At 40.9% G+C, this 27,622-nt stretch overlaps 2 protein-coding genes across 3 annotated transcripts in view; both read left to right on the top strand.

Annotated features, from left to right (window-relative positions):
* LOC114467603 (DNA topoisomerase 1) overlaps positions 1-27,622 on the top strand; it is a 703,770-nt gene that overhangs the window by 657,389 nt on the left and 18,759 nt on the right. Inside the window, exons 1-2 of one of the 2 annotated variants that reach the window (XM_028454025.1) lie at positions 23,479-23,655; positions 23,930-23,954. The exons of the other annotated variant lie outside the window; for it this stretch is intronic. Of the exons in view, the coding sequence (XP_028309826.1) occupies positions 23,623-23,655; positions 23,930-23,954 (58 nt within the window). The 5' untranslated portion in view covers positions 23,479-23,622. Of the gene's footprint in view, positions 1-23,478; positions 23,656-23,929; positions 23,955-27,622 lie in introns of those variants that run through there. 2 annotated transcript variants of the gene reach the window in all.
* On the top strand, positions 6,995-21,221 carry ncoa6 (nuclear receptor coactivator 6). The gene is made up of 18 exons (XM_028454062.1): positions 6,995-7,128; positions 10,438-10,772; positions 11,140-11,295; positions 11,372-11,494; positions 11,600-11,719; positions 11,809-12,603; positions 12,715-12,846; positions 13,238-14,555; positions 14,639-14,757; positions 14,881-14,956; positions 15,278-15,644; positions 15,736-15,960; positions 16,051-18,985; positions 19,534-19,590; positions 19,931-19,961; positions 20,373-20,414; positions 20,630-20,763; positions 20,842-21,221. The coding sequence occupies exons 2-18, from the start codon at positions 10,478-10,480 to the stop codon at positions 20,886-20,888; spliced, it is 6,972 nt and encodes a 2,323-aa protein (XP_028309863.1). The 5' UTR covers positions 6,995-7,128; positions 10,438-10,477; the 3' UTR covers positions 20,889-21,221.

Below are 27,622 nucleotides of genomic sequence, written 5' to 3'. Positions count from 1 at the left end.
AGTATTGTGATTTGAAGAAGCAAAGCAGTGCAGCTAGGAGCAACCTTACTTCCGAGCAGGAAAAGTTCCTGGAAGAATTGTCACCAGAAATGGCTGAAAGATGCAAGAAGGCATTCACCAATGCAAACACTCGGGTGGGAACTCCACCGTCGTCACAACTTCTGCGGAAAAATGAACTTTCTGAACCTCCTGTCATATTAATGCTCATGGAAGTCACAGCAAACGCAGGGCAGAAAGTCGGAACGCTCATTGACCTCGCTTCGGACACAAATTATATCACGCACAAGGCTGCTGAACGGCTCAGGCTCCGAAGTGAGGGAGTGACTTTAGTCCTGTACGGTGTTGGTGGAATGGCTTTGACAGTGAAAACAAAACGGTATCTACTCAGAGTACGCATTCGCACTGCCTCGGGTGAACAAAGGTCACATGAACTTATTTGCTATGGACTAGATGAAATTGCAAAAGTCCACAAAGAAATCGAACCCATAAAACTTCAAAGATTTTTCCCTGAAGTCAATCTGGAAGACCTGAAACGCCCGAGGGAAATTGAACTTTTAATCAGTCACCGCGAGGGAAGACTGGCCCCCCAAAGAGTAAAAGTTGTCGGGGACCTCGTCCTATGGGACAGCCCTCTAGGCAAAACAGTAGGTGGAGCTCACCCTGCTCTATTCGAACGCATTGAGATTGCTGCACATCACTCAGAGACCCACTTCGCTCGATCGATGCGTACAGCTGCAGTCAAATATCGGGAGATGAGAAGCAACGGACCCCCATCACAAGTTCATCTGACAGGAAAGTTGGTGAACACATTTGTCGCAGCTGGCTCTACCAGAGACTTCCTTGATTGGTGGAGATGGGAGAGCATTGGTGCATCCTGCGAGCCAAGATGTGGGGGGTGTCGATGTGGCAACTGCCAGCCAGGGGGCAAAGAAATCACACTGGCGGAGGAAAAAGAGTTGGAGATAATAGAGGAGGGACTAACATACGTCAAGGCAGATGCTCACTCCGACAGTCCACATTGGGACACAAAGTATCCGTGGACACAAGATCCCAGCTCGCTTCCAAACAACATTGGTGGTGTTCGAGCTACTTTCCTAAGAACCGAAAAGCAGCTAGAGAAAGAGCCAGAGTGGAAAGCAGCATATTCCGGACAAATAAATGAAATGGTAGATCGACGTGCAGCAATAAAGCTTACTGAAAAGATAAAGAGCGACTGGAAAGGCCCTGTGTGGTACGTGAGTCATCTGATAGCCCCAAATCCCCACTCTGTCACTACTCCAGTCCGACTAGTATGGAATAGCAGCCAAAAGTTCAAAGGGCTAAGTATGAATGACATACTGTTAAAAGGACCAGATGTGCTCAATCCAATCAGAGCTGTTCTGCTGCGGTTCAGGCAGGGTGTGCATGCTGCCTTAGGAGACATCAAAAAGATGTATAACTCAGTATGGTTGGAGGACCGTGAGATGCACCTTCACCGATTTCTCTGGAGAGACAATCCTGCTGATGGCATTGAGGAGTATGCCATAACCAGAGTAAATATTGGTGACAGACCAGCAGGGTGCATCGCACAGCTGGCAATGAGAGAAACAGCCAAGCTACCAGCATTTACTCACCTGGTGGAAGAGCGTAGAGTCCTTGAAGAAGACAGTTATGTCGATGACATACTTACTTCCCACAATAGTCTGGACACTCTTATCAAGATCACTCAAGGAGTAGAAGAGATCCTAAGGACTGGTGGTTTCTTCCTCAAACCCTGGGTATGGTCCGGTCAAAGTGGGAGGCAAATGGAAGTGAGACAAGTCCAGCACGACGATAAAGATCACCAGTTGGGAACCCAAGGCAAAACTATCATTCTTCCAAATCAGAGGCGGGATGAGGATAACAGAGCACTTGGGGTTGGCTATGAAACCGAGGAAGACAAACTGTACATGCTTACCTCAATCAATTTCTCCAAGAAGAAAAGTAAAATGAGGCTTGGCAAGAATCTAACTAAAGAAGAGGTAAGGGTGGGGACACCAAATCCATTAAGCAGGAGAAAGTTGTTGAGCCAAGTCGCAGGACTCTATGATCCGATCGGTTTGGTCACACCCCTGAAGCAGAAAGGTGCTATTCTGGTACGACGGGCTTTCCAAGAAGCTGGTGGTGGAAGGATGACTCAAGAAACTTGGGACAAACCACTCTCAGAAGGCCTCAGAGAGGAGGCTATAAAGCTTTTCATAGAGTATGCAGCACTGAGCCTAATCAAGTTCCCACGAAGTTTCACACCAGCAGACTGAAAAGGCAATCCTGTAGCAATCACCTTCTCTGATGGGAGTGATAAAAGCTATGGCGCAGTACTGTACCTCAGGTGGCACACAGCAACTGGGGTTGAAGTCCGCTTTGTGGAGGCGAAGGCCAAGTTAACACCTCTTGACCAGAAGGGCGAAGCTGTTAAAGCCGAAATCTGTGGTGCTGTTTTTGCAGCTCGACTTCGCAAGTATTTTGAGAAGCAAGTGAGGATTCAAGTGGAGCAGTGGTTTCATCTAGTGGACAGCCAGACAGTACTAGGAGCTATCCAAAAAGATAGCTACGGCTATCAAACTTTCTTTGCTAACCGTGTTGGTGAGATCCAAAGGTCTACTCCTGCAACAGATTGGTGGTGGATACCTGGAATTCTAAATGTCGCCGACATCATAACAAGAGGAAGCTCAACTGAGGAACTGAGGGAAGAATCAACTTGGCAAAGAGGTCCAGATTTTCTAAAATTGCCAGTGAAAGTGTGGCCCATAAAATCACCTGGGGAAGTTGCTGCTCATGCTGGTGGAAATGTTGACAAACTCCAAAGAAAGTCCTTTACAGCTGTTGTTACCAGGAGCCAGGCCAAGAAGGATGCACGGCAGACACCTCAGCAAGATGATGTAAAGCCAGAGGGTAAAACTACTTGGTCCGCTCCAGTTGGCTGGGTTGGGCGACTCATTGAGATGGAAAGGTTCAGCAGCTTGCAAAGGCTTGTTAATGTTGTTGCTTGGATCAGACGGGCTGCTCAAGCATGGCGGAAAAAGGGAGGAAGAAGTAGAGATGAAGATAACATTCCTACCTTACCTACCTTAACAGCTACTGAATGTCATGATGCCTTCAGAGATCTTCTTCTTGCAGTCCAAGAGGGTCAAACGTTTCCAGACACAGCACTCCAGAGGTTGGTTGTGTACCGAGACAGCGATGGACTCCTGATGTGTGGGGGACGCTTCCAATACTTTGCTGAAGAAAAAGCAACCGTTCCAATCCTCCCGTTTAAGCATTGGATCTCCACTCTGCTCGCCAGAGAAGCCCACAAAGCTAACCATGAGGGGATTGCTGGAACTCTCCTAAGAATGAGGAGCAAAGCGTGGGTAATCAAAGGCAGGAGACATGCTAAGCAAGTCGTGGACAGCTGCGTGAGCTGCAGGAAGACTAAGGCAAAGACATGTCAACAGGTGATGAGCGACCTTCCTCCCGAAAGAGTGAACCCTGCCAATCCCTTTGAATACACCACTGTCAACCTGTTTGGGCCATACATGGTAAAGGACGAAGTGAAGAAGAGAGTTAAACTCAAAGTGTGGGGCACTGTGTTCTGCTGCATGGCTTCAAGAGCAATACACACAGACATTGTCAGTGATCAATCTTCTGAAGGATTCCTTCTCGCCTATCAGCGATTCACAGCCCTGAGAGGACATCCGAAGAAGGTATGGTCTGACCCAGGTTCAAACTTTGTGGGAGCCAAACCAGCGCTGGCAGAGCTGTACAAGTACCTCGACAGTTTGGACATGACACAACTGGAAAACAATGCATCAAAACATGGAACAGAGTGGTCTTGGAAGATCCACCCAGCAGACTCACCCCACCGAAATGGCGCAGCTGAAGCAGCAGTCCGTCTGGTGAAGAGGGCCCTTAACAATCTGGCAGGTGATGGAGTTTATACCTGGAGTGAATTCCAGACAATCTTATTCACAGCATCCAACCTCGTGAACGAGAGACCAATAGATGCTAAAGTCCAAAGCAGAGAAGATTGCATTTGCTATGTCAGCCCAAACAGTCTCCTGCTTGGACGAGCCAACCCCAAAGGGGACTTTGCAAACTTCGACTTCAAAGGCTACCCCTACAAAAGACTGCAATGCATACAAGCAGAAGTCAATAAATTCTGGAAAAAGTGGTGCCAACTTGCAGGGCCAAATCTATTCATCAGGAGTAAGTGGCACACAAAAGAGCGAAATGTCGCTGTCGATGACATAGTTTGGGTGGCTGACCAAAATGCTCTTAGAAACCAATACAGACTTGGAAGGGTGGTCGAAGTCAATCAAGATGGAAAAGGAAATGTCAGAGATGCCAGCATAAGGGTGGTTCCAAGTTATCCGGTCCCAATAATCCCTGCGAAACATCAAACAGCAAAAATTCCAACTACCGTCCTACAAAGAGATGTGAGACGCCTTATTGTTCTGCTGCCAGTCGAGGAACAAACTGCTCAGACCCCAGAGATGGTGTGACCTCCTTCTCCAGGAGCTCAAGTGGGAGGTGGTTTGCCAAAAATGAAGAGACAAACAAAGGCATCCAATACTCCAGGAGAAAACACCTTGCACAACAATTTCAACCTTTCCTCCTTTCCAACCTGTTCTGTCCACTCCACTTTAGGTCAGATGTAGGGGTAGTTCTGCATCTAAACACTAGGGGAGCACCAGCATGAGTGTTGGCTCTAAGCTCCTCATGCTCCAACCTGGTTGGTAATCAGTCACACCTTTGTTGAGACACACAGACAATGCAGTGGAGGAGCTCAGGGATGTTGTTGGTGAGTGGCTTCAAGTTTATTGAATTTATATGGTTTATTTTTAAAGTTAAGCTACTAAAAGCAAGTATTTAAGTTGGATTATGTGTCATGTTAAAGAACACAGGCTGAGTGCTTGTTTGTATGTTATTTTGACCCAACTTTAAGTTAAATCTACATACATAGTGTTTGGCCTTACCATGTGTTTACCAGAGGGGTCTTAGTCAAAGCACATTAGGTTTACAGTTGATTCAATTGATATAAATATATTCTGATGTCATAGTGTAATTTATGTTAAGAAAACATCTCTAAAATATTAAGAGCAATAAATATTGGTTAAGTGTTTTAGATAAGTTTATATATAAAATAAAATGAATAAATAAGTTTATGGGTAAAATACATTGTTAAAAAGTTAGACTTTGATTAAAATGGTTAAAATAGGGATATCAAAGTATGATTTAATTTTACAATTAAAACTAGTTACATATCTTAGGTTAAATATTAAGTAGCAGAAAATTCATTTATTTAAAAGATACATTATTTAAAATATAAGGTCAGATTGTTCATTCATTGGAAAACATTTGAATAGAGCTCATTCTTCCTTTCTCTCCTTTTCACCCCTTTTTTTCTCAAGGTTTTCAACCTGCTGCTGCTGCTGCTACAAACCTAAAACAAAACTGAATAAATGGTTAAAAGCTGAGTTGGCCTCACGTCTTACTTGTGCTCCATCCATGTCCTTTCAAGTTGGGCAAGCATTGTAAAAAATAGACTTGACAGGTATATTGTATGTACATGAGTAACTGTCAACCGAATCGAACTGCCCTGCTTCCTGAGCCACAGAAGCCCCATTTGGATGTTTACGTCACAAGTAAGAACAAATCAAAAAGGGCAAAATCCAGAGTCATGACATCTTTCTGGTAAGTAAGAAAACATTTACAGAGTGTGTGTAAGATTCAGTATAGGCCTTGTAATTTTGTAAAGTGTAATGATTCCACAAGACATTTATTTGATTATTTTAGGAGTTTTACAGTTTAAGAGAAATCAGTTTTCATTCAATAAAATACTAATAGATTCCTATACATTTCCTAACTCCTGAAGGGATTGATTGAGGGTCTTTCAGGATTCACAAAGACCTGTTGGGAACCCTCTTTTTCTTGTCGTCTGCAATAATATCCCTTTGGATACCTATGCATTTTGAAATCCACAACATGACATACCCTTAATGTGAAAAATTCCAATTCTGGCAGGGCTATCACAGTATATATATACCCACACATTTTCATTATTTATCTCACTTTTCTCATGTTTGGCACATTTTCCTACATTTAACACATTTAACCACATATATAGAGGTTTTTTACATTTAGATATAAGATTAAGCATTTAGATTTAATATTTAGATATAAGATTTAGCATTTAGATATGATATATATCTATATTAGTATTAGATGAAATATTTAGACATAGATTTAACATTTCAATATAACATTTTAGATTTAAAATTTAGATTTAGGTTAAGATTAAATATTTAGATATAGATTTAACATTTAGATATAACATATACCATGTATACATGAAAATGTGCTAAATATGAGAAAAGTGAACTGTGTTAGCTACAACTTTTATACTATTTTTTTACACTTGGCACCCCGTGTGTGTGTGTGTGTGTGTGTGTGTGTGTGTGTGTGTGCGTGTGCGTGTGTGTCGTAGGGCAAGCTCTGTGCCAATGTGGCATTACTATTAATATATTGTTATAAATTACCTGAAAATTTTAGATTTGCTTGTGTGTTCTGTTTCTATCTATTTTATGTATTTTATTTTATCTGTTTTCTATTTTAAACTTTTTAAAGGCTCAGCGCATTGTTAACATAGAAATTGAAAAATTGCCTCACGGCTCTGCACCGGCCAGCGTACATGTGGGCGTGGTTTGTAGGGAGCGTTTCTTGTACTAGGGGGCGTCTCTTGTACTAAGGGGCGTATCTTGTACCATACCCGCGGCTGCAGTTGGGTGTTATTGGATCCTTACGACAGAGCTGCTGGGATGTGATATTTGAATGTAAACCGACCGTGCGACGTTTGCTAAATATTTTAATAGTACACATTTAAATACGTGACTGTTTTGTGGTGTTTTTAATTGTTAATTAAAAAACAAACAAACGGATTAAAAACACAATACGGCCGACCGGATGGAGACGCACTTCACGCATGCGTTGGAAAGATCCGAAATCAGGCCCGGGTGTAGACGCGTTGCGCGCATGCGTTGAAAGGAACTGAAAGGATCCGGTCCGTGAAAAGATTAGGTACTGACAAGCTCTAAACGACTGGTTAAACTCAATTCCTACTTAATGAATGCGGTAAGAACTGCACTTTTCTCTCGCTTACTTTAGCGTTCGTAAATGTATGCGAAGTAAACGCCACATAATGCATCAATATAATGCGTGGCGTTTCAATGCAGTTTCGATGATTTACCTGCTTTGGTAGCCTGCTAAAGGCTAATGCTTGCTAGCTGGAGCATTCGCTGCAGGTAGGACTGACAGTCTCGTCGTTAACATTTCCATCTTGTGATAGCGTGCTGTGTAATTTTGGAGTTATAGCTGTATTGAGGTGAACACACACTGTGTTTGCATGTTTGAGTTTGTCCTGTTGGGTCGTTCGGCTGTGTTAGCACACAGGCCCGTGTAGTACGGCCTGTCGTGATGTCCAAACTGTCCTCTGTCCGCAGTTATTAGTCTGTTCCATCAACATTCACAAAAAGGCCAAACTAACCCCTTGTATTCAGTTAAGTACTTTCCCCAAACGCATTGTATGTGTACAGTACATATTAGCCTAGCATCACTGGTATATGTGATGCTACTGATGTAAAGGTGTGTCATTGCGCGTTTTATTTTCATTCACCGACGTCACCTGTCATACCTCTTCAAATCAATGAGGACCTAATAGGAGGTCTGTAATCTGCGACTCTGGAGCCTTTTTTGCAATGGCTCCCTATAGTTTAAAAAAAATATTGAAATAAAGATTTGTTATTTTCTTACAGAGGCTATTAATGACATCAACACCAAATAAAATTACGATATAATCATTTGTCAACCTAAAAATAAATGACGTTGTGCAATAACTTGGCCACTTTCCCACTTTACCTCCTGAAGTAGGAGATTAATGGTCTACAGTAGTGTTGTGTTCAAGACCACATGATCCAAGACCAGAATGCACCCAGACCAAGACTTCCTGGAGCCGAGACCAAGACCATAAACATTTTTTTTTTAATTAAAAAAAAAAATATATATATATACAATTATGACAAGGTTCGACCGTTAAATAACATTCTCTCTTTAGTTTTAGTTTATTTTAAATACATTTGACGGACAAAAAAGGTGCTTGCAAAAAATTAACTAAAATATTAAAACTGCTACTGATAAATTCACAATTATTCTACATATTTGAAAACAAGATTTATGTCAGCTGAATGTACAGCAAGTGTTTCTGCCAGGAAATAACATGGCTGGTCACCTACACACCGCAGAGTGTTCCCTCTTTGCTGTGCTTTTACAAATGTATTCTTTGTGGTTCGTGGAACCAAATTTCACAACCAACATGTTAGCAGACATGTTTAGCTCCCTCCTCTCTCTCCTGCTTGTGTGTGTGTGTGTCACACATGTCACTCAGTCACATTAAGGAAGGTTGCAGTCATTATACGGGGTGGATTAAAGAATGAATAAAGGATTGTTTTATCCCGTTGTTCTCCTTGTTATTATCACATTATAAAAAAGTTTAAAAATAGCAGGAATTCGTGCTGGTCTTGAGGGAAAATCCCGAGTCCGGGACAAGACCGAGTGAAAATACTTCACGGACCGAGACCTTTAAAATTTGGTCTGTTCTTGAGAAATTCCTGGTTCGATAACTAAAACAACAAAAACAATATTCCGGAAGAAAATAGAGATTTTAATTGTGGGGACAGATTAATTTAACAACCAATGAGCCGGCTAAATATGCATGCTTGATTGTGGCCAGAAATTTGCATGTTTTGACCGACATGATTGTGTCTTATCAAATTTAAGTTACTTTTTGTAGCCTTTAAAATACATTAACTCAAAAATCTTCTTTATATAACATTTTGTTCATGTAAACTGAAATGCGTAAGAAGTTGAAGACGCTAGATACTGGTTTGTTATTTCTTCAAGTTAATTTTATTTTAAACTGTTTTGAATTTTCCATTTACATGATCTAAATAAATAAATAAATAAAATCAACCATTATTTTACTGTTAATTTGTCTGGTGGAGCTGGCTCGGAGGATCCGGTACCATCTCCCAGGAGGCTGAAGATTCCATGTGATGGGTGGGTGGGTGGGGTCACACACAATGCTGGATGCTTTGCGGGTGAGGCGGGTGTTGTAGATGTCCATGAGGGAGGGGCGTGAGATGCCAATGATTTTCCCTGCTGTGTTCACTATGCATTGCAGGGTCTTGCGGTTGTGGGAGGCGCAGTTCCTGCACCACATAGTGATGCAGCTGGTCAGGACACTCTCGATGGTGCCCCTGTAGAAGGTGTGCATGATGGGTCAGGGGGGCTCTCGCCTTCTTCAGCTTGCGGAGAGAGTAGAGTCCAGCGCACGAGACTGCGACCGTTTTTTAACTGTGCAAGAGTGAAAATTTTATCTGGTCGCATCCGTGCGAGTGCATATGGGTGACCTTATTTTGGACGGAGCGGCTGAGCGCTTCGTCACGTCCCACAGAGTGCACAGACGGTGCACGCTCACACAACTTGGCTGCGGGTAATGCAACGGTGAATGCGCCGAGTATAAACTCCAATGTAAAACAATATTAAATAAAATGTTTAACCTGACCCACTAGTACATTAAATAATAAAGTACAGGCTTATAACTGACTCGGCTGCTGAAAGATTGTCAAATTAAATATGTTCTCTCATAAAAACACACAATGCATTTAAGTTCTTGATGAAGAGCAGCTGCGAACATGAACTGCAGCACTGAACAGTCTCACTGTTGGTGCCTTCTGATCTCGTTCTGTACTGTGTGCATCTCCGTCCCCAATTGAGTTCACTGCATCCATCGCGGTGCAGATTGTTTCCTGTAATAATCTCTGTAATGCGGCCCAATTTACAGTCATTGTGTAACGTGGGCTGAGCCTGATTTCTGCTTCTGACGTGCAATTAGGATTTTTTTGGAGGCACGCGTCGATGCAGAGAGATACACATACCTACGGTGTCGTTGTGACGCAGAAACATAAATTGCACTTGAGAGTGAACTTTTCACTGTTTTCACTTTGCCGTCCTGCTGCTGTGACCTTTACAAGGTGTATCCTTACTCCTTTCCTTTGCAAGAAGGAATAGATGTTTTAATGATTATTTCCCTCCTTTTGAATGTATCGGTCAATTGTTTTCCTACATTGTGAACATTTAATTCTAATAACATGTTGGTTTAAACATTGGTGGTTTAAATACAATGTTTAAACATGTTCCAAATTTATTAAATACTATTAATCTGTTTTTCTTTTTGTTAACATTTTTAATATTATCTCGATACAGTTGACCAAAAAAAAAAACCTCATGATCAGTCTATTGTGACCAGATGTTTCTAAATGGAGCGCTATTCTTAGATATTTGTAATTTTGTTTCTGAAATTGATTCACGTTTGTGTCTTTGCAGCATTAAATGTTTTAGAAGCCACTCCTAAAAAGAAGGGAGGATGGCAAACCAGCACACCCCGCCTCACATGTCTCCGAAGACTGAAGGCCTGGAGTCTGATAATGAATCCGACAGGGACTCTGGTGTTGGGGACGATGCAGGAGACGATGCAGACAGTTGCTGTGGTAACACAGTCGCAGAGGGGGGGACAGCTGAGGAGCAATCTGATGGGAATCAAAATGGCAGAAATGAAGATTTTACAGTTTTTGTGGCTTTTCAAGGAAATATGGATGATGAGGACTTCACCCAGAAACTTGACATTGTCCTCAGTGGAATCCCCAATATCCTTAACATGGGTTAGTTTCATACCTTTTTTATTTGGTTTTGTTTTATTGAATAGAAATGGAATGTTTTCTTTGAACACTGATAAATGAAAACTTGTCAATTTATGACTGATTTACAACCACAATTGTTGTGTATGATGCGTATTTTTTTAAATTAGGAAATGTACTTATGTATTATAAACTATTTTATAAACATATGCTGTTCTGTAATTTTACAGCCACAGTCTATATGTAAATATCTGAATAATATATAATCTGCATTTTCTTTTGTAGACCTTAGATCCTTTTACCTGAACAGGTGTATGTCAGTTTTTCTTTGCTGTGACGAACATTTATTTTCCCATGTACTTACTTACATTTGTTTATACACTGCTTTTAGACTCAAACATATTTCAGCCACAGCATGTGGAGCCGTGGAACAGTGTACGAGTTACCTTTAATATTCCTCGTGATGCTGCTGAGCGACTTAGATTGTTGGCCCAGAACAACCAACAGCAGCTCAGAGACCTAGGAATACTATCTGTGCAGATTGAAGGTAATTCTACAATTTTCAGACTTGATTTATCTGTTCATGTCAGTAAAGTGCTAATTATTGCTCTTTGGTCCTTTAGGTGAAGGAGCCATAAATGTGGCATTGGGACCAAATAGAGGGCAAGAAGTCAGAGTGAATGGACCAATTGGTGCACCTGGCCAGATGAGAGTTGATGTTGGCTTTCCTGGTCAGCCTGGACCAGGTAATCATAATTCCTAGTGGAACTAATCAAACAAAATAATGTTTGCCTGCAAGAATGTGAAGTGAATATATTGTCATTAAGTTAAATAATTTATTTTGTGAGCAGGGGTTAGAATGGCTAACCCAGCCATGGTTCAACCTGGATCTGGTATGATTGGTCAACCTATGTTACCAGGCAGTAGTGGACAAATGCATCCTCGTGTTCAAAGACCATCTCTACAAGCTGGTTGGACTTTTTATTTGTTTGACATTGAGCAGTTCATTGTCAAGTTAAACAGGACTGTTTTAAAAGTATTTTCTTTCTGTTGCTCACAGATGTAATGGATCCGATGATGCCTGGCATCTCAGTCCAGCAACAGCAGCAAATTCAACACCAACAGGTTGGTCCACATGGGGTCGGTCCCATTCCTCCTCAGACAGTGCATCACATGCAGTCTTTGCAGAGCGGGAGACCACTTAACCCTGCTGCACTACAGCAGCTACAACAACAGCATCACCAACAGCAACAGGCCCAGCTTCCCCAACTCGGACCTCGGCCTCCATTCAACTCATCAGGGCAGATGAATGTACCTCCTGGTTGGAATCAGTTGTCATCGGGAGTCCTTCAGCCTGCAGCTGCCCAAGGGGGTCCTGCATGGAGAAAACCTCCACCCCAAACTCAGATGGTTCCACGCCCACCTTCTCTTGGCTCTGTTCAAACTCCTAGTCATCCCCCACCTCCTTACCCGTTTGGGAGTCAGCAGGCTGGGCAGGTATTCAATGCCATGGGCCAAGGACAATTACAACAACAGCAGGCAGGAATGGGTCAGTTCGCAGCCCCTCAGCCTAAGGTCCAACAGGCTGGCCCGAGTGGTGTCCCAGGACCTACCAGACCCCCTCCTCCGATTCCAGCCTCTTCTGGACCACAAGGAAACCTGACAGCCAAGTCTCCTGGCTCGTCTTCATCTCCTTTTCAGCAGGGTTCACCAGGGACTCCTCCAATGATGGCGCAGAGACCTACAACCCCACAAGGGTTCCCCCAAGGCGTTGGTTCTCCAGGAAGAGCAGCCCTCAACCAGCAGGGTAACATGCAGCAAGGATTTATTGGAATGCCCCAACATGGACAGCCTGGTAAGCTTTTGTTATATTCACATGCCTCTCAACAATAATTGTTCCTACTTTAGAATATCACTGTTAACATTTGTTCGATAATATAACAAAATGCATTTCTTATGACTGTAGGTATGCCAAAGCGTCCAATGGGCTTCCCAAACTCAAACTTTGTTCAAGGTCAGGTGAGTGCCAGCACACCAGGAACACCTGGTGGAGTCGCCGGTCAACAGTTACAGAGCAGCCAAGTAATGACTCACACAGGTAAAATGGCTACTTTGCTGTGCGTTTTTATGGATAGGAGTTTTGTTTAATCCAAAACTCCAGTTTCACATATTTTGGATTTTTTTTTTTGAGTCATAAAAAATGTAAATGGTAACTATCTGCATTTATCTTCATAGTGCATTATAAATAACAAATAACAAAAAATATTAAGTCGTTTTTTTGTAAAATATATCTTTGTTTCTGAAGGCAAAATCCCATCCTGTGCTTTAAAATATTAAACTTAGTCTAAGTATTCTAATACTCTAAATCGAGACTGAAATTGTTGTAACTTATTTAGTTTAATTACAATTTATATCATTTTTATTCATAAACATCATGGCTGATTTAAATATTTTATTTAGTTTTTTAATGTTCTTTGTTATTTCAACAGGAGCTCCATCATCAGCCTCCACACCAAATCCAATGCAAGGACCCCCTCATGCTCAGCCTGTAATGGGTATACAAAATAATATGGCAGGCCCAAACCCTGGTACAGCCACAGGGCCTATAATGGGCCAACAACAGCCAGGCCTTCAGACCCAGATGATGAGCCTCCAGCATCAGGCCCAGCCTGTGTCCTCCTCCCCCAGTCAGATGGTTCAAGGCCAAGGTGGTGGTCAGACTGTCTTTTCACGGCCTTTAAATCAAGGGCAGAGAGGAGGAATGACCCCACCCAAGCAAATGATACCTCAACAAGGCCAGGGGGTGATGCATGGGCAGGGTCAGATGGTTGGAGGCCAAGGGCATCAGGCCATGCTCTTGCAACAGCAACAACAAAACTCAATGATGGAGCAAATGGCTGCTAACCAGATGCAAGGCAACAAACAGGCATTCGGAGGCAAGATTCCAGCTGGTGCTATGCCCGGTCAAATAATGCGAGGTCCCTCTTCAAATGTCCCAGGTAATCTGGCTCAGTTTCAGGGGCAGGTCGGGCCACAACAGATGACGCCACAGCAGCAGCAGCAGCAAATGGTTCAACTCCAACAACAACATTTACAACAACAACACCAGTTACAGCAGCTTCAACAACAACAGCAGCAACAACACCACCATCACCACCACCACCAACAGATGTCCCAGCAACAGCCCCAGCAACAGCCCCAGCAGGTTCCTATTGGTGGTAACCCTAATCAAGCTATGGGCATGCATACGCAACAGATGAGACTTCCAGCTGGTCATCCTCTCATTCATCAACAGTTGCAACAGCAACAATTACAACAGCAACAAAAACAGCAGGCAATGTTGCAGCAACAACAGCAGCAACAACAGCAGCAGCAGCAGCAGGTGACTCAGCAACACCCACATGCTTTGGGAGATCCCAATGGTGGAGCAGGGGAACTAGGGGTCCAACAAATGGTCCCTGATATCCAAGCACAGCAGCAGGTTGGGATGGGAGGCCCTCAGCACATGCAGATGGGAAATGGCAATTTTGCAGGTCATGGCATGAACTTTAATGCACAGTTCCCTGGTCAAATGCAAATGGGGGTACCCTGTGGACAGCAAGGTGGTTTCCCAGTGAGCAAGGATGTGACACTAACTAGTCCACTCCTGGTCAATCTGCTTCAAAGTGATATCTCTGCTAGTCAGTTTGCACCAGGAGGCAAACAGGGAGCTGGAGCAGCAAATCCAGCAAAACCTAAAAAGAAGAAACCACAGAGAAAGAAGAAACCAAAAGAAGGGGAAGGACAACACCCGGCAGATGGAATTAGGTAATTATTAATTAGATTTTTGGTAGGTATAGTGAATATATTAACATTGATCAAAGTGTAATAAATACATTTTCTTTTTTTAGTGATCTTGATGTTGCTGCTGGCATGGATGAGTCGGATTTGCCAAGTCTGGGTGGTGAACAGAATTTAGGTGTAGATAACACAGGCCAGAAACATACAGAATTTGTCAACAGGCCTACTGGTAAAGCTCTATCATTCTGTGCCTTCTTAGCATATTGTTCACAATTGCCAACAATGCTCTGTTATTGGTAGCAGCTTTTAAATATATATTTTTTTCAATCTTTTTTTATATCTTATTTTCAAGGTTTTCCTGGTCAACCTGGAGATCAAAGAGTTTTGCAGCAAGTACCCATGCAGTTTCTTCAGCAACAGCAGCAGCAACAATTGCAGCAGCAGCAACAGTTGCAGCAACAGCAGCAATTGCAGCAGCAACAACAATTACAGCAGCAGCAACAGTTGCAACAGCAACAACAATTGCAGCACATGCAACAGCAGCAGATGCAGCAACAACAAATGCAGCAGCAGCAGATACAACAACAAATGCAACAGCAGCAAATCCAAAAGCAGCAGCAAATCCAGCAGCAGCAACAAATCCAACAACAGCAGCAGCAGCAAATACAACAACAACAGCAGCAGCAGCAGCAAATACAACAACAGCAGCAGCAGCAGCAAATACAACAACAGCAGCAGCAGCAGCAAATACAACAGCAGCAGCAGCAGCAGCAAATACAACAGCAGCAGCAGCAGCAGCAAATACAATCACAACAGCAGCAGCAAATACAATCACAACAGCAGCAGCAAATACAATCACAACAGCAGCAGCAACTCCAACAACAACAGCAACTCCAACAACAACAACAACAGCAACTTCAACAACAGCAGCAGCAAATACAACAGCAAATTCAGCAACAGCCTATGCAGCAGGTTCAGATGCAGGGTCTTCAAAATGCTCAAGTGCAACAGGGGATGACGGCTCCCCCAGCTTCAGGTCAAGGACAGCCTCAAATCCATCCTCATCAGTTACAGCAGCCACAATCACAAGCTCAACAGACTCACTCACAACAGCAGGTATTAATTGCCTACCCAATAATGATGCTGCCAATTAGTTTTATTTTTGTATTAATGTTACATTTTCACGTCGGTTTTTGTATCTAAGCAGCAACAGCAGATGATAATGATGTTAAAGATGCAGCAGGAGCAGGCAAAGAATCGCATGTCCGTCCCACCTGGAGGGCAGGTCCCTCCTCGCAGTCTAAGTGAGGTCCAAAGACATCCTGTTTCACAACAAACCAACATGCCCGTCATGATCAACCTTCAGGGACATGGAGGTGTACCACCATCTCCTGACAAATCCAGAGGAATGCCTTTGATTGTTAATCCACAGGTAAGTGTCTACAACTGTCGTGATTATCAAATTGTTAGCAGTTTTTACATTGAGAATGTTCCAACTGCTTATCCTTATTCTCCCATCTAGCTTGCAGTAACTGCACGAAGAATGTCTCATCCTGAAGTCGGGCAGGGTTCCCAAGGTACTGGATCTGAAGAAGGACCTACAGGGGCCCAGCCAAAACAAGATAGGCCTAGTGGGCCAGAAATGGGTGTGCAGCCAGGAAATGGGAACCAACAGATCATGGCATCACAGGGCTCCAACAACCACATAATAAAGCAAGGACCTGGTCCAGCACAAATGCCCCAACATACGGGAGCCAGTTCCCAGCAGCAGTTAACTCCTCAAACTCAGCAAGGTGGACCGATGCCTGGTCTTCATTTTCCCAATGTCCCCACCACCTCACAGAGTTCAAGGCCAAAGACCCCTAACAGAGCCAGCCCCAGGCCCTATCACCACCCCCTTACCCCAACTAATCGCCCGCCTAGTACCGAGCCTTCTGAAATTAACCTTTCACCTGAAAGGTTAAATGCCTCCATTGCAGGGTTGTTTCCTCCTAAGATTAACATTCCCCTGCCTCCCAGACAGCCTAACCTTAACAGAGGATTTGATCAACAAGGTCTTAACCCAACCACTTTAAAAGCCATTGGACAAGCCCCTCCTAGCTTAACTCTCTCAGGCAATAACAATGGTAATACAGGTGTAAATAATTCAAACAACAATCAGCAGCCTTTTTCTGCTAATGCCAATGTAGGAGGGGTGGGTGCTAAGCCTGACAAACAGCCTGGCGGGCACGGCAAGAGGGCAAGTCCCAGCAGTAGTCGGAGGTCAAGTCCAGCATCCAGTCGCAAACCAGCTACACCAAGTCCAGGAAGACAAAAGGGAACAAAGGTTGCCATGGCATGCCCCCCTCACCAGCAGCAGCTAGCCAACCCTCAAGGTCAGACACTGATGCTGAGCCCCAGCTCAGTTGCTCAGAGTCCAGGAACTATGCCTTCACAAGTAGGCGGAGGAATGGATGCACTCCAACAGCAAAGCTCTGCACATGGAATTCAGGGTAACCTTACTGATGGAGTAAGGGAAAATTTAGCAATGATGACAGCTGAGCAGCGACAGATGATCCAGGTTCAACCCCAACCGCAGGCTTTGCGAGAGTTATCAGCTCCTCGACTGGCAAGTCCTCGTCTGCCTGTACTCCAGCAGCCTAGGACGCAGCCTGACATAGAACAGCAAGCTGGCACTTTGGATAGAAAACCAACGCATTCACTGCAAGATTCAGAGGTGTCACCTGGTATAAGGTCAGCTCCAACCTCCCTCAATCAGTTACTAGATAATACCGGCGTTCCAACTACGGCCCTTCGGACCATTCAGAGTACCAATGTAAGAGACAGCCCCATGGCTGCTTTAGATTCAGATAGACAACTTCACAGTAATACCCCATATAGAGATGGGTCTGGGTCTGTTGGTACCAATATTTCTGTAACTGCAACAGATTCAATACCTAAATCTTCTGTTCAAGTTTCAACCAGCAGTCCTAACCTACAGCCTGCTTCTACATTGAGCCCGTACACTCAAACTAGCTCTCACTCTAATATTTCTCCAATCCTTAATTCAATCTCATCCCACAGTCATGCTGTCAATTCCAATCCCAGTGCAAATTCATCATCTGCCATTTCCAACATGATCAGTACCATTTCTAATGCAAGCACTAGTACTGTTATGTCCAGTCAAAGTGGTTCTGCCCCAGCAGGCATGAGCCCTGTTGTGAACCCAGTAGGTACGCTTCAAAAACTAAGCCCCAGTCCCAAACCGGTGACCAGTGTTCATTCAGTCATACAGATCCCTGCTTCCTCCAGCACTAGCAAAATAACGGTGTTTGTTACTTCAAACCCCATCACATCTGCCCCTACCCCACAGGCACCCACGTCCATGGTTTCCACTGTGGTGGCAGTTCCTAGCAAGAACATAAGGCCTCAGGACATTCGACAGCAGAACCCCGCCCCTCGACCTCAGTTCATCACCACAGCTCCTGTATTTATAAACCCAATTTTCCAGGTCCCAGGTGTGTCTGTCGCTCCAAATCCAAGTGTGGTGTCTCAGTCAGTCACAATGGTTGGATCTATTCAAGTGTCCACTACAAACATCCAACTCTCTCCAGCCCAAAGTTCGGCTCTGTCCACGGTAGCAAACATCGCAAGTACACAGCTCACAAGAGGTGTAGCAGAACAGGTCCAGGTTGCTACAAGTATAACCTCATCTACCCCCATTGGAACAGTTTTAGGTCCTCAGCAAACTAACACAGGGCCTATTAAGACTGAAAATCCAGCTGAATTAGCATCTGCTCAGACGGCTTCCTGCACAGTTCAACCAACTTCATCAGCATCATCTTCTATTCAACAGTCCCTGGCTTCCACACCTCCCTGCTCTAGTCCAGGGGTGGTCACTACTGTTCGAAAAAGCCCCATGTCTATATCTCCGACTACACAGATAAAAACTGCCCAGGCTACTATTGCTGTTTCGGGTTTGTCTGACTCAATGCCAAACCCTTTAAGACCCAGTCAGGTACCTCCAGGGGCTGGTCAGCAACAGGCCTTTCATCATCCTGGTTCTCTGGCTGTTCCGATTGAAACACCACCTCCCCACACTACTGCTGTTGCTCCTAACAACTCTTCTCCTCCAGTCTCTTCACCACTCCCTGGAAAAGTAACAGTTTCACCTCAGATTGGGGGTCAGACTCCAGTCCTTAGTCCAGCTTTAGTGTCAAGCCTGTCACTTGCTATAACATCCCAAGCAGCCGTTGTCACTGAATCTGGTCCTACCACTGGAATCTCCTCTGACATGCCATCCACTGTTGCCCTTGTGCAAAGTCCTGTGCCTGTTCCAGTTGTTACCAAGCCTGTTCAGGAGAGTCCCCACTCCGCAGCATCACTTGCTGCCAATCTTACTGGAGCTCCAACCCTGCAGCCTGACCCTCTCCCTACGGAGCCGCCAGCCTCTGCTAATGCAGCGCTAGCTGACACAGGTAAACATGCTACATATATGCAACAATAATGTGGTTTTTGATTATCATGTCATATGTTTCACAGCTGCAGGAAAAGGTAAGTAATGTTTTTGCTGTTGTAGCGCTACAGTCAGTATTCTTACGCTGTTTGTTTTTTAGTTTAAGCTTTAAAACTACAGCATGTAGGGTAATTATGTGAATTATGCTACATGTTTAAGAGCATAGATATTACAATAAAATAAGTTATCACACAAAGCTCATATACACAACTTTACTATTGTTGTATAACTTTGTGAGGTCAGTCTTAAAAGAGAGATGAGCTGTCATCAGATGGACTGATCGTTAATAAATATGCATATATTTGTTTATTGGTAATACATTAAACCATTTTTGTGAGATACATTCCCACGACAGATACCCTTTAACCATCGAGCATGTCAGACAGCATTAATTACTTTTTACACTATTAGCATCTTGAGTGCAAAGTTCTGTCTTTGGTTGTCAAATATACAAAAAATTGTGCAATTTTCTTTCTTGCAATTGAAGCATTTTATGATTCTTTCCCAAAGCAGCTGTTGAACACGATGCTCCTCAGTCACATGAAGTTGTTGGGAACGAGAAGACAAGTGAGTTGCTGACATTTTGATATATAGATGCATATTTTTTTTAAATGTATATTACCAAATTCAATTCAACTTCATTTATATAGCAAATTACAACAGTATAACAAAATTAATTACAACAATAGTCATCTCACAGAGTTGATTAGAAAATATAAAATTGTTCAGAAATAACCAACAATTCCACATGAACGACATGCATCTGCTCCAACGGGGGGAAAAAAATTCCCTTTAACAGGACGAGTCTCCAGCAGAACCACATCTCAATTTGCATATGTGTTTTATGACTCATCTTCAATGTGATTGCTTGAAAATAAATTACATTTTTGTTTTGTTTTTTTTTAAGGTGAAGAGGTCCCAGCAGGTTCAGAGCAGGGGTAAGATTTTAAAATTCCGTATTTTTATTGCATTGTGTACTTTTGAAAATATCACCATTTGAAACGCTGTGTGGGCTGGGACTTTCTGGTGCTCCTTCATTCTTCTCCTTGGATTAACTCTTTTGCAATATTGATTAATTTCACATTTTACTAAACAGTTGAAGTTAATTTGTTTGGACATGGGTACACAAGGTGAACGCCCCAACAGTTGGTATGTATTACTAGCATATCACAATAAAAATACACTAATGCACGAGAAGGTTGTGAATCAAAGAAGCACATCACAGAACCACTTCACTGAACTTGTATGGCCATGTTTTTTTTCTGTAGAATGTAATAGGGTGGGAAAGTGAAGCCATGTTTGTTGAGCACAGTTGATAGTTTATCGCTGTTTTTCCACTTCTATCACAGATGGGCAAAGAAAAGAAAGACGCCCATCAACTTAGTCCCAAGGTATGTATTTGATGTGTTGGTTTTGCAAAGACACACTGACAGTGTCTACGTAGTGGATGGTGTCGAGATGTTGACGGACACTATCTGTGGTAGACGAGGAAAAACAGCAGAGTCCTGATTGGTATCACATCTTTCTGTGAGTAGAACAGTGCCGATTACAGTTGTTTCTTTACTAACCCAAAACTATTGTTTTTTTTATTGTTGGATTCTCCCAGAGCTGCAGTTGAAAAGCCCAAAGGCCCAAGCCGGAGAAGCTCCCGGGCAGAGAAGGAAGTAGAAGAGGAACCAGCAGCTGAAAGTGGGATGAGGAAGAGGTCAGCCAGGCCTGCACCCAGTGCCGCTGTGAAAGGTATCAGTTCACCAATCGTGTAATACACATGGTGATTTTACCTTTTTCATTGAAAACTCTGACATTTTCTTTACACAGAAACTGGAGCAAGTCCCACCCAGGCAAAGCGAAGGAAGTCTAAATAGGCACAAAAACACTGTTTTGGAAGCCTGTAAATTGTACTGTAAATGTGTAGTTTGTCGCTGTGAATCCGTTTTTTTTTTTTTTCCTCTCCGTGGCCCAGATTATGAATTTGTATTAGAGAAATAAACTGTGTACAGGTTGTTTAAAATTTTGTTTTGTTAATATTTTTTTTTCAATGCTTCACGTGTGTTTCTAGTTAGAATGTGTGCGTATAGTTTGTAAGAATGTGCTTTTCATATTAAATGCTGGAATAATGATGTGAAGATTGATACTTAAACAATGTCAGGACCCTGTAAGTATGTTGTAAAAGTTGAATAAATTTTCTACTTCTTTTGTTCAGTGAAACTGTAATTTAATTGAAAATATGTCAAGTGCGTTGTCTTTTTTTTCCAACTGGACAGTGCGTCGTCATCATCTACACTGATGTAAAATATACTGCACAATCAAAAATAAATTTATTGAACAAATAGCTGTCTTGAACCACATCACTAATTCTGCTAGCAGTTTTTTTTTAATAAACTTATTTTTTGTTTGGCAACATTTGAAGTTTACAAACATTTGCATTGTTGTTTTTGTCTTGTATCTTTACCATGAGTGTCTATAAAGCCTAATAATGTACAACATGAGGGGGAAAAAACTACTTTTCAGACATCTAGGTTGTGTAATTCGCAAAGAACAGATATTTAATAACCTGCTAATTCTAGTTACAAGGTCTCTTTAAAAAAAAATGTGAAAAGTCAAATTTTCCATCTCACACACACCAAGCACAGTATTATGGTGTAAAATCAATGCGTCCTCCCCTAAAAAGTTTAAAAGTTTACATTTCAGTTCCACATTCCAAAATACACTTACTATGACCTGCTGAATTTTAAAACCAAGCACCTAAAAGGGGGCGATAGAGAGTATATTCATTTGTTGGTGTGACAAAACCTGCTCCAAGTGTTTCAGTTACCTGATATTATATGGTTTACATCTATCTATAAAGTAAGGAATCTCTGTGGATCAAATATCTGCAGTTCAGGGACAGACAGAGCTGAGACTTTCAACATGGCTGCTACTTGGTTCAATAGTGTGCAATGTCGGATTTGTTTGGATGCTCTGGTGATGATGTCATCAGTCCTAGCTCTACAGTGATGATGTCATCAGTTAAAACATTTTGAAAAATTTGGATCTCTTTCTCTCTAATTCAAAACAGCTTGAATGCTATGAGAAATATGTTTACATTGCCAAAGCAAGTGTGAAATGGAACGATGTACACACAAACATAAAATGTTAAAAATAAAATAGTTACATTTGTAATGTGCAAAACAATAGGATAAAATGAAAATATGATTTTACAATATACTGTATATGTGGAACCAAATGTATAATTAAGTTAAAATTTGACATATCAATATACACATGCGTCCGGTTGCACAAGTACATACATGTATAAATGCAGTATATGTACACAAACACCTACATATGTAAATATTCATACAAAGATAAAATATCCTATAAGCAATTGATCTCAGGGAAAAAATATATAATTAAACCAGATGTTTTAAAAATACCTAGAAATAATTTATACATGCTCCAAAATAGGTATGTCTCTTCATGCGAACTTGTTACAATTTATCAAAACTAATTGGTTGACATGGTAGGATATTTTAGACAGTGGACAGCATCTGATTGATTAAAAAAAAGGATATTATAAAGAACGATGTAAGTTACTGTCACTACTAACTATGTTAAATGTATTATTCCAGAAATATTGGTCATGACTTTTTATTTGAATAAATCAAACCATATTCTAACAAATTAAATTAACTTTGAAACAGAAAGAAAAAGCATCATAGAAGTCAATGGGCACATTTCAAACAAAATGAAGATCACTGATATAATTTTAATATTTATAATTACTGTAAGATTTTTAATGGAGACTGCTGTAGTTTGATGTTTGAAAAAATTATTTCGCAAAGTTCATGCTCAGGGAGAATTTTTTTTTTTTTTTTTTAAACAAATTCTTTGACATTATTTTAGTTTTAATTTCAGACTGGCATGAATTATCTTTGTTTTTCGTTTTATTTGCACTATGAATAGGAAAGAAATGTCTTTGAATCTATATTAACTTAAGTTGAAAGCATAATACCCAGAGTATGGTATATGTTATTATGTCTAGAGTTTGTCAAATAAAAACATGGCTATTGTTTGAACCAAATTTCTTTTGTCATTTTTCCCTGTCCAAAATATATTGTGAGCCCAGTATCGTATATCGTACTTATTGTCCCACCCTACTGTTTAAATATCTTTAAATTGGCCTTCATGAACCAAAAGATAAAAGAAAATACTTATAAACAGCTTTTAGCTTTTTGTTGTTGTTTTTCATTTTATTTATTTCTAAATTCGGGAAACGGAAAAAAAAAAAAACATTTTTCTTCACTATAACATTGTTGACATGACTTGGCAAATAATTATTTAGAAATAAAACTTTTATTTTTATTATTCATGTATAATATAAAATCTCACTGGTACTGTACTGTAGGTTCCAGTGTGTAATACTGGTCTCCACAGTACAATCACTGGTCTGGGGGTGCTGTGCGGTCACTGGGTGTGGGCATGCGCAGTCGGTAAACGTTGGGACTCCATTCCAGGCTGTCACCGAGGATTCCCGGAGCGTCTCATCCCGAGCTGTCGCATCCTGAGCGGCTGCTGCTGCCGGTTCTCTCCGGTAACTTTACCACCAACACCCCGACCATGAGTGTAGACCACAGAAATGGAGACTCTCAGGTAGTCCTCGATGACGATTTATCACTGCTATTAATAAGACAGTTGTGTTTCTTAGAAATAATAGTCATAACACAAGTATAAACCGCTAGTTTGTTGGGGGGAAAAATGTTTTGCGGTCATTATCCTCAAAATTGGACTTCATGTACAGTGAATTGTTTCAATTTCAGCTCTTGTTTAAATTGTGTAATTTAAAAGCCATAGTGAAAGTTGAATAGCAGAGCACCGGCGTTTTAAAAATGTGAATTAAAAATGTGTAATTTTCCTTCATTCTCAGGTTAATTCTGGATCTAAAGGAACCGGTACGTCTTTTTTTCTCATTTCCACCGCACACACGCTGGTTTTCCATTGAAGTCCTTGTCTATCAGTCTACTGTTAGTTCTTAAAGGACAGAAATGGCGTCCCAGAGACTAAGTCCCATCTCCTCCACTCTCTTGCGGCTATTGTTCAAAAAGAGCCCCTGAAATGCAACCTTCCCGGCCTCCGTTTAACCCGCGGACAGGCTTTTCAGACAGAGCTTGGTGTCCTGTATATTTTGCATGTTTCAGCTGGACAACATTTAGGCGAATGAGCGGTGAATTTCAGAGCTGAAAGTGGCCTTATAGAGGCTGTGGACTTAGTCTCTGCGCCATTTTCTTTTTCTGTGAGAGGCAGCAGTGGGCCAGCTGTCTGCCGTGATATGGAGGCCAGGGCCGGGCTTAGCTCCATCATCTGTCCGCTCTAAGCACCGCCTGCTGCACTGCTGCCTGTTTCCACCTGCACCATCACACACACACACACACACACACACACACACACACACACACACACACACACACACACACACACACACACACACACACACACACACACACACACACACACACACACACACACACACTGCTGAGAAAAGTTTAAAATATGTTGTCTCTTCTTCACCCACCCTGACTAACTTTATCTTGATTTGATTAAAAAAATAAATAAATAAATTTAAAAAAAAATTGGTGAAAAAAACCCCCTGATGTTTTGTGGGTTAATATTTTTAATGACAGTAAATAATTAAAGGGCTCTAACAACAGGGAGCCACAATGTGATGATGATGATGATGATGGAGCCTAATGTAGCTCTGTCTCAAAGGATTTCCCACAGCTGGACACATTTTAATATCAGGACTTATTAAAATCAAGCATGAATAATATGATACCCTTAAATGGGTCAGTCCATTATTGTTTCGAACAGACAAAGGCAACTACAGGCCTCGGGGCCACATACGACTGATATTGAAAAAAAAAAAATGACTCCAGAAACCCAAAACAACAACAAAGACGCACAAAATGTCAAGAAAAAAATACATAAAAGAGCAAAAAATATACACAGAAAACACAAGATGACAGAAAAATAGATTAAAATTTACTCTGGAGACTCAAAACAACAACAAAAACTCACAAAATGACAGTAAAAAATACATAAAAACACAATCATCCACAAAGTGACTCATAAAACAAAGAAAAAGGACTGAAAAATTGATTACCATACAACAAAAAATGACTCCAGAAACCCAAAACAACAACAAAAACTCACAAAATGACAGCAAAAAAATATATAAAAGAACAAAAATATACAAAATGAAAGAAAAACTGATTATAGGACAACAAAAATGACTCCAGAAACCCAAAATACAGGAATAATCATTTATATATTCATATTAGCATTTAATAATGCTTTTATAATTTTTTTTATGCTTATTAGCACTGACTGTTAATACACATTCCATACCATTTAATTCCAGTGGATTAAGGGTTGTTTTATGACCATCATGTTGTGTGATTGTAAAAGTACTTTGTATTTCTATTGTAATTTTGTGAAGCACTTTGTCGGTGAAAGGTGCTATACAAATAAACAGTACTTATTTGCTTACTTATTAGTGCTCATTAACTGTTGTTATTTAACATAAAGTGTTATCCTTTTTTCTGGGAGAGAAGCTTTAGAGCTGATGCTGACAGTCTGCAGGTACGTCTGCTGGGTCGATGTTTCTTCTAACATCAGTGAATGATTAACCCTTGTTGTGCAGACTCGAGGTGCTCAACTTCCCTTTGTTTGAAAATACGCAAATTATTATATATATATATATATATATATATATATATATTTTTTTTTTTTTTTTTTTAATTTAAAGAAATAATCAAAAACCGAGAATGTTGGAAGAGACAAGTTTTTGTTAGACAATTGTTCACTTAGTATTTGTTGGAAACATTGTGATTTTTCAGACCAAAATAAACTCATTATTTCAATATTTTTATTTACAAGGGACAAGAGGATGTCCCGATACAACTTTTTCACTTCCGATACGATGCCGATATTGCAGCCTTGGGTATTGGTTGATACCGATATCGGTCCGATACGATATCAGCATGAATCATACATACTTTTATTACTTATTTTGTAGTGTGGATTGTTAGGCTTGATCAAGTGATGTCACTCAAACAGAGAACAATAGTCAACAACAGTAGGTATGAGAAAAACTGACCCATTTATTATTAACCAATTGGTTACATACTGTACATATTAATCTTCATCATAATATCTTGAATAAATATAATATACTATATATCGGAGATTTTAGATGTAGTCTGATAAAATTCGACATTCATTTTCTGGCTGATGTCGGACCAATATCAGATATCAATATCGGATCGGGACACCCCTAGACAATACATATAAGTAAATAAATATGTGAGATTGAAGATTATGGCAATTTTTTTTTATATATCTTTAGTAACTTTGTTGGTTGATGTAAAACTTTAAGGATATACAAATATTCACAACATTAACGCACAGTAATACAATTGCTTTTAAAAAATGTAAATGTGTTGTAAATAAAAAAAATTAAAAAAAATGTTTAGTTATCACAGGTAAACCAACAACTTCTAATTCAGTGTGTCTAATTGGTAAAAGTGCTGATAGTGCTTGTTATTGCACAAGTTCCTAAATATATTTATAGATCATTTTATATTTTTTTCCCTTCCAGCACCTATTTCTTCAGATCGTAGGTGAATGATCGTGGTGTTGCTGGATCCCTTGTAAAGGCAAATAACAGGCTGTAAAGGGGGACGCAACACCACTAACCTTCTGAGTTCTTCACCAGCTGCTTGATTTATAAAATAAAAAATAAAAATCGTTTCTATCTTTATTCATCATTTTTTTACATTGACATTGACCTTTTTTTACATCACAACTCTTACAATAAACAGCCGGCACTTTCTTAAAGGGATCCTCCGCTGTTTTTACAAATGTGGCCTAAAACCTTTGAAATGTCCTTATTAGAAGATCTATTCCTAACAAAACGCATTATTTTGCACCATTTTTGTTTTATTAACTTTTTAAAACTGGGACTAGTTTACCCTGTGCACCGCCATGTTGAAATGACGTCATTGGTGACGTGATTAGCCCATTTTAGTCCATTGAGTTCTATAGGAGGATGAAGCATTCAGGGTCATTTAGCAGCTTTTTCAGTCAAAATGACAATTTGTGCTGCTATAAAAATTAGTAAAACTTAAAAAAAAATGTAAATAAAGGCAACCAGGATTCACTGCTGCTCATTAGAAACAGCAGTGAATTTACTGCTGCCTTTATTTAATTTCGCACAGAGCTCTTCTTCTCTCCTTAATGGCGTGTACGAAACAGCAGAGTGGAATCTGTCGCACCCTGTGGCCACAGATTTTTTTCGGGGATGGTTTTAATTTATCATCTCTCAGTAAACAAAAGCGGTTTACATCGTTTTTTAAAAATTATTATTTTATTATTGAGTATTATTAATATTATTATTATTATTATTATTATTGATATAATTTACAATAGGTGACGTTAACAAAGCAAGAGGCTTGAGTTACGTACATTTACAAACGTCAGCTTTCACATCAGTTATCAACATTCAGGTATAAAAATAAATTAAAGAGAGAAAAATAATTCTGTTTAAAATTTACATTTACAG

This window comes from Gouania willdenowi, chromosome 7 (genome assembly GCF_900634775.1).
Source record: "Gouania willdenowi chromosome 7, fGouWil2.1, whole genome shotgun sequence".
Taxonomy (NCBI): domain Eukaryota; kingdom Metazoa; phylum Chordata; class Actinopteri; order Blenniiformes; family Gobiesocidae; genus Gouania; species Gouania willdenowi.
Note: the sequence above shows the minus strand (reverse complement) of the source record. Positions and strands in the feature narration are given on the sequence as shown.

What these genes read in the sequence shown, in the direction of transcription:
- ncoa6 (XM_028454062.1), top strand. Translation starts at nt 10,478, where the DNA reads ATGGCAAACCAGCACACCCCGCCTCACATGTCTCCGAAGACTGAAGGC. An exon ending in CTTTGATTGTTAATCCACAG is followed by an intron (nt 15,961 to 16,050) that starts GTAAGTGTCTAC and finishes TCTCCCATCTAG; the next exon opens with CTTGCAGTAACTGCACGAAG. An exon ending in CCCATCAACTTAGTCCCAAG is followed by an intron (nt 20,415 to 20,629) that starts GTATGTATTTGA and finishes GGATTCTCCCAG; the next exon opens with AGCTGCAGTTGAAAAGCCCA.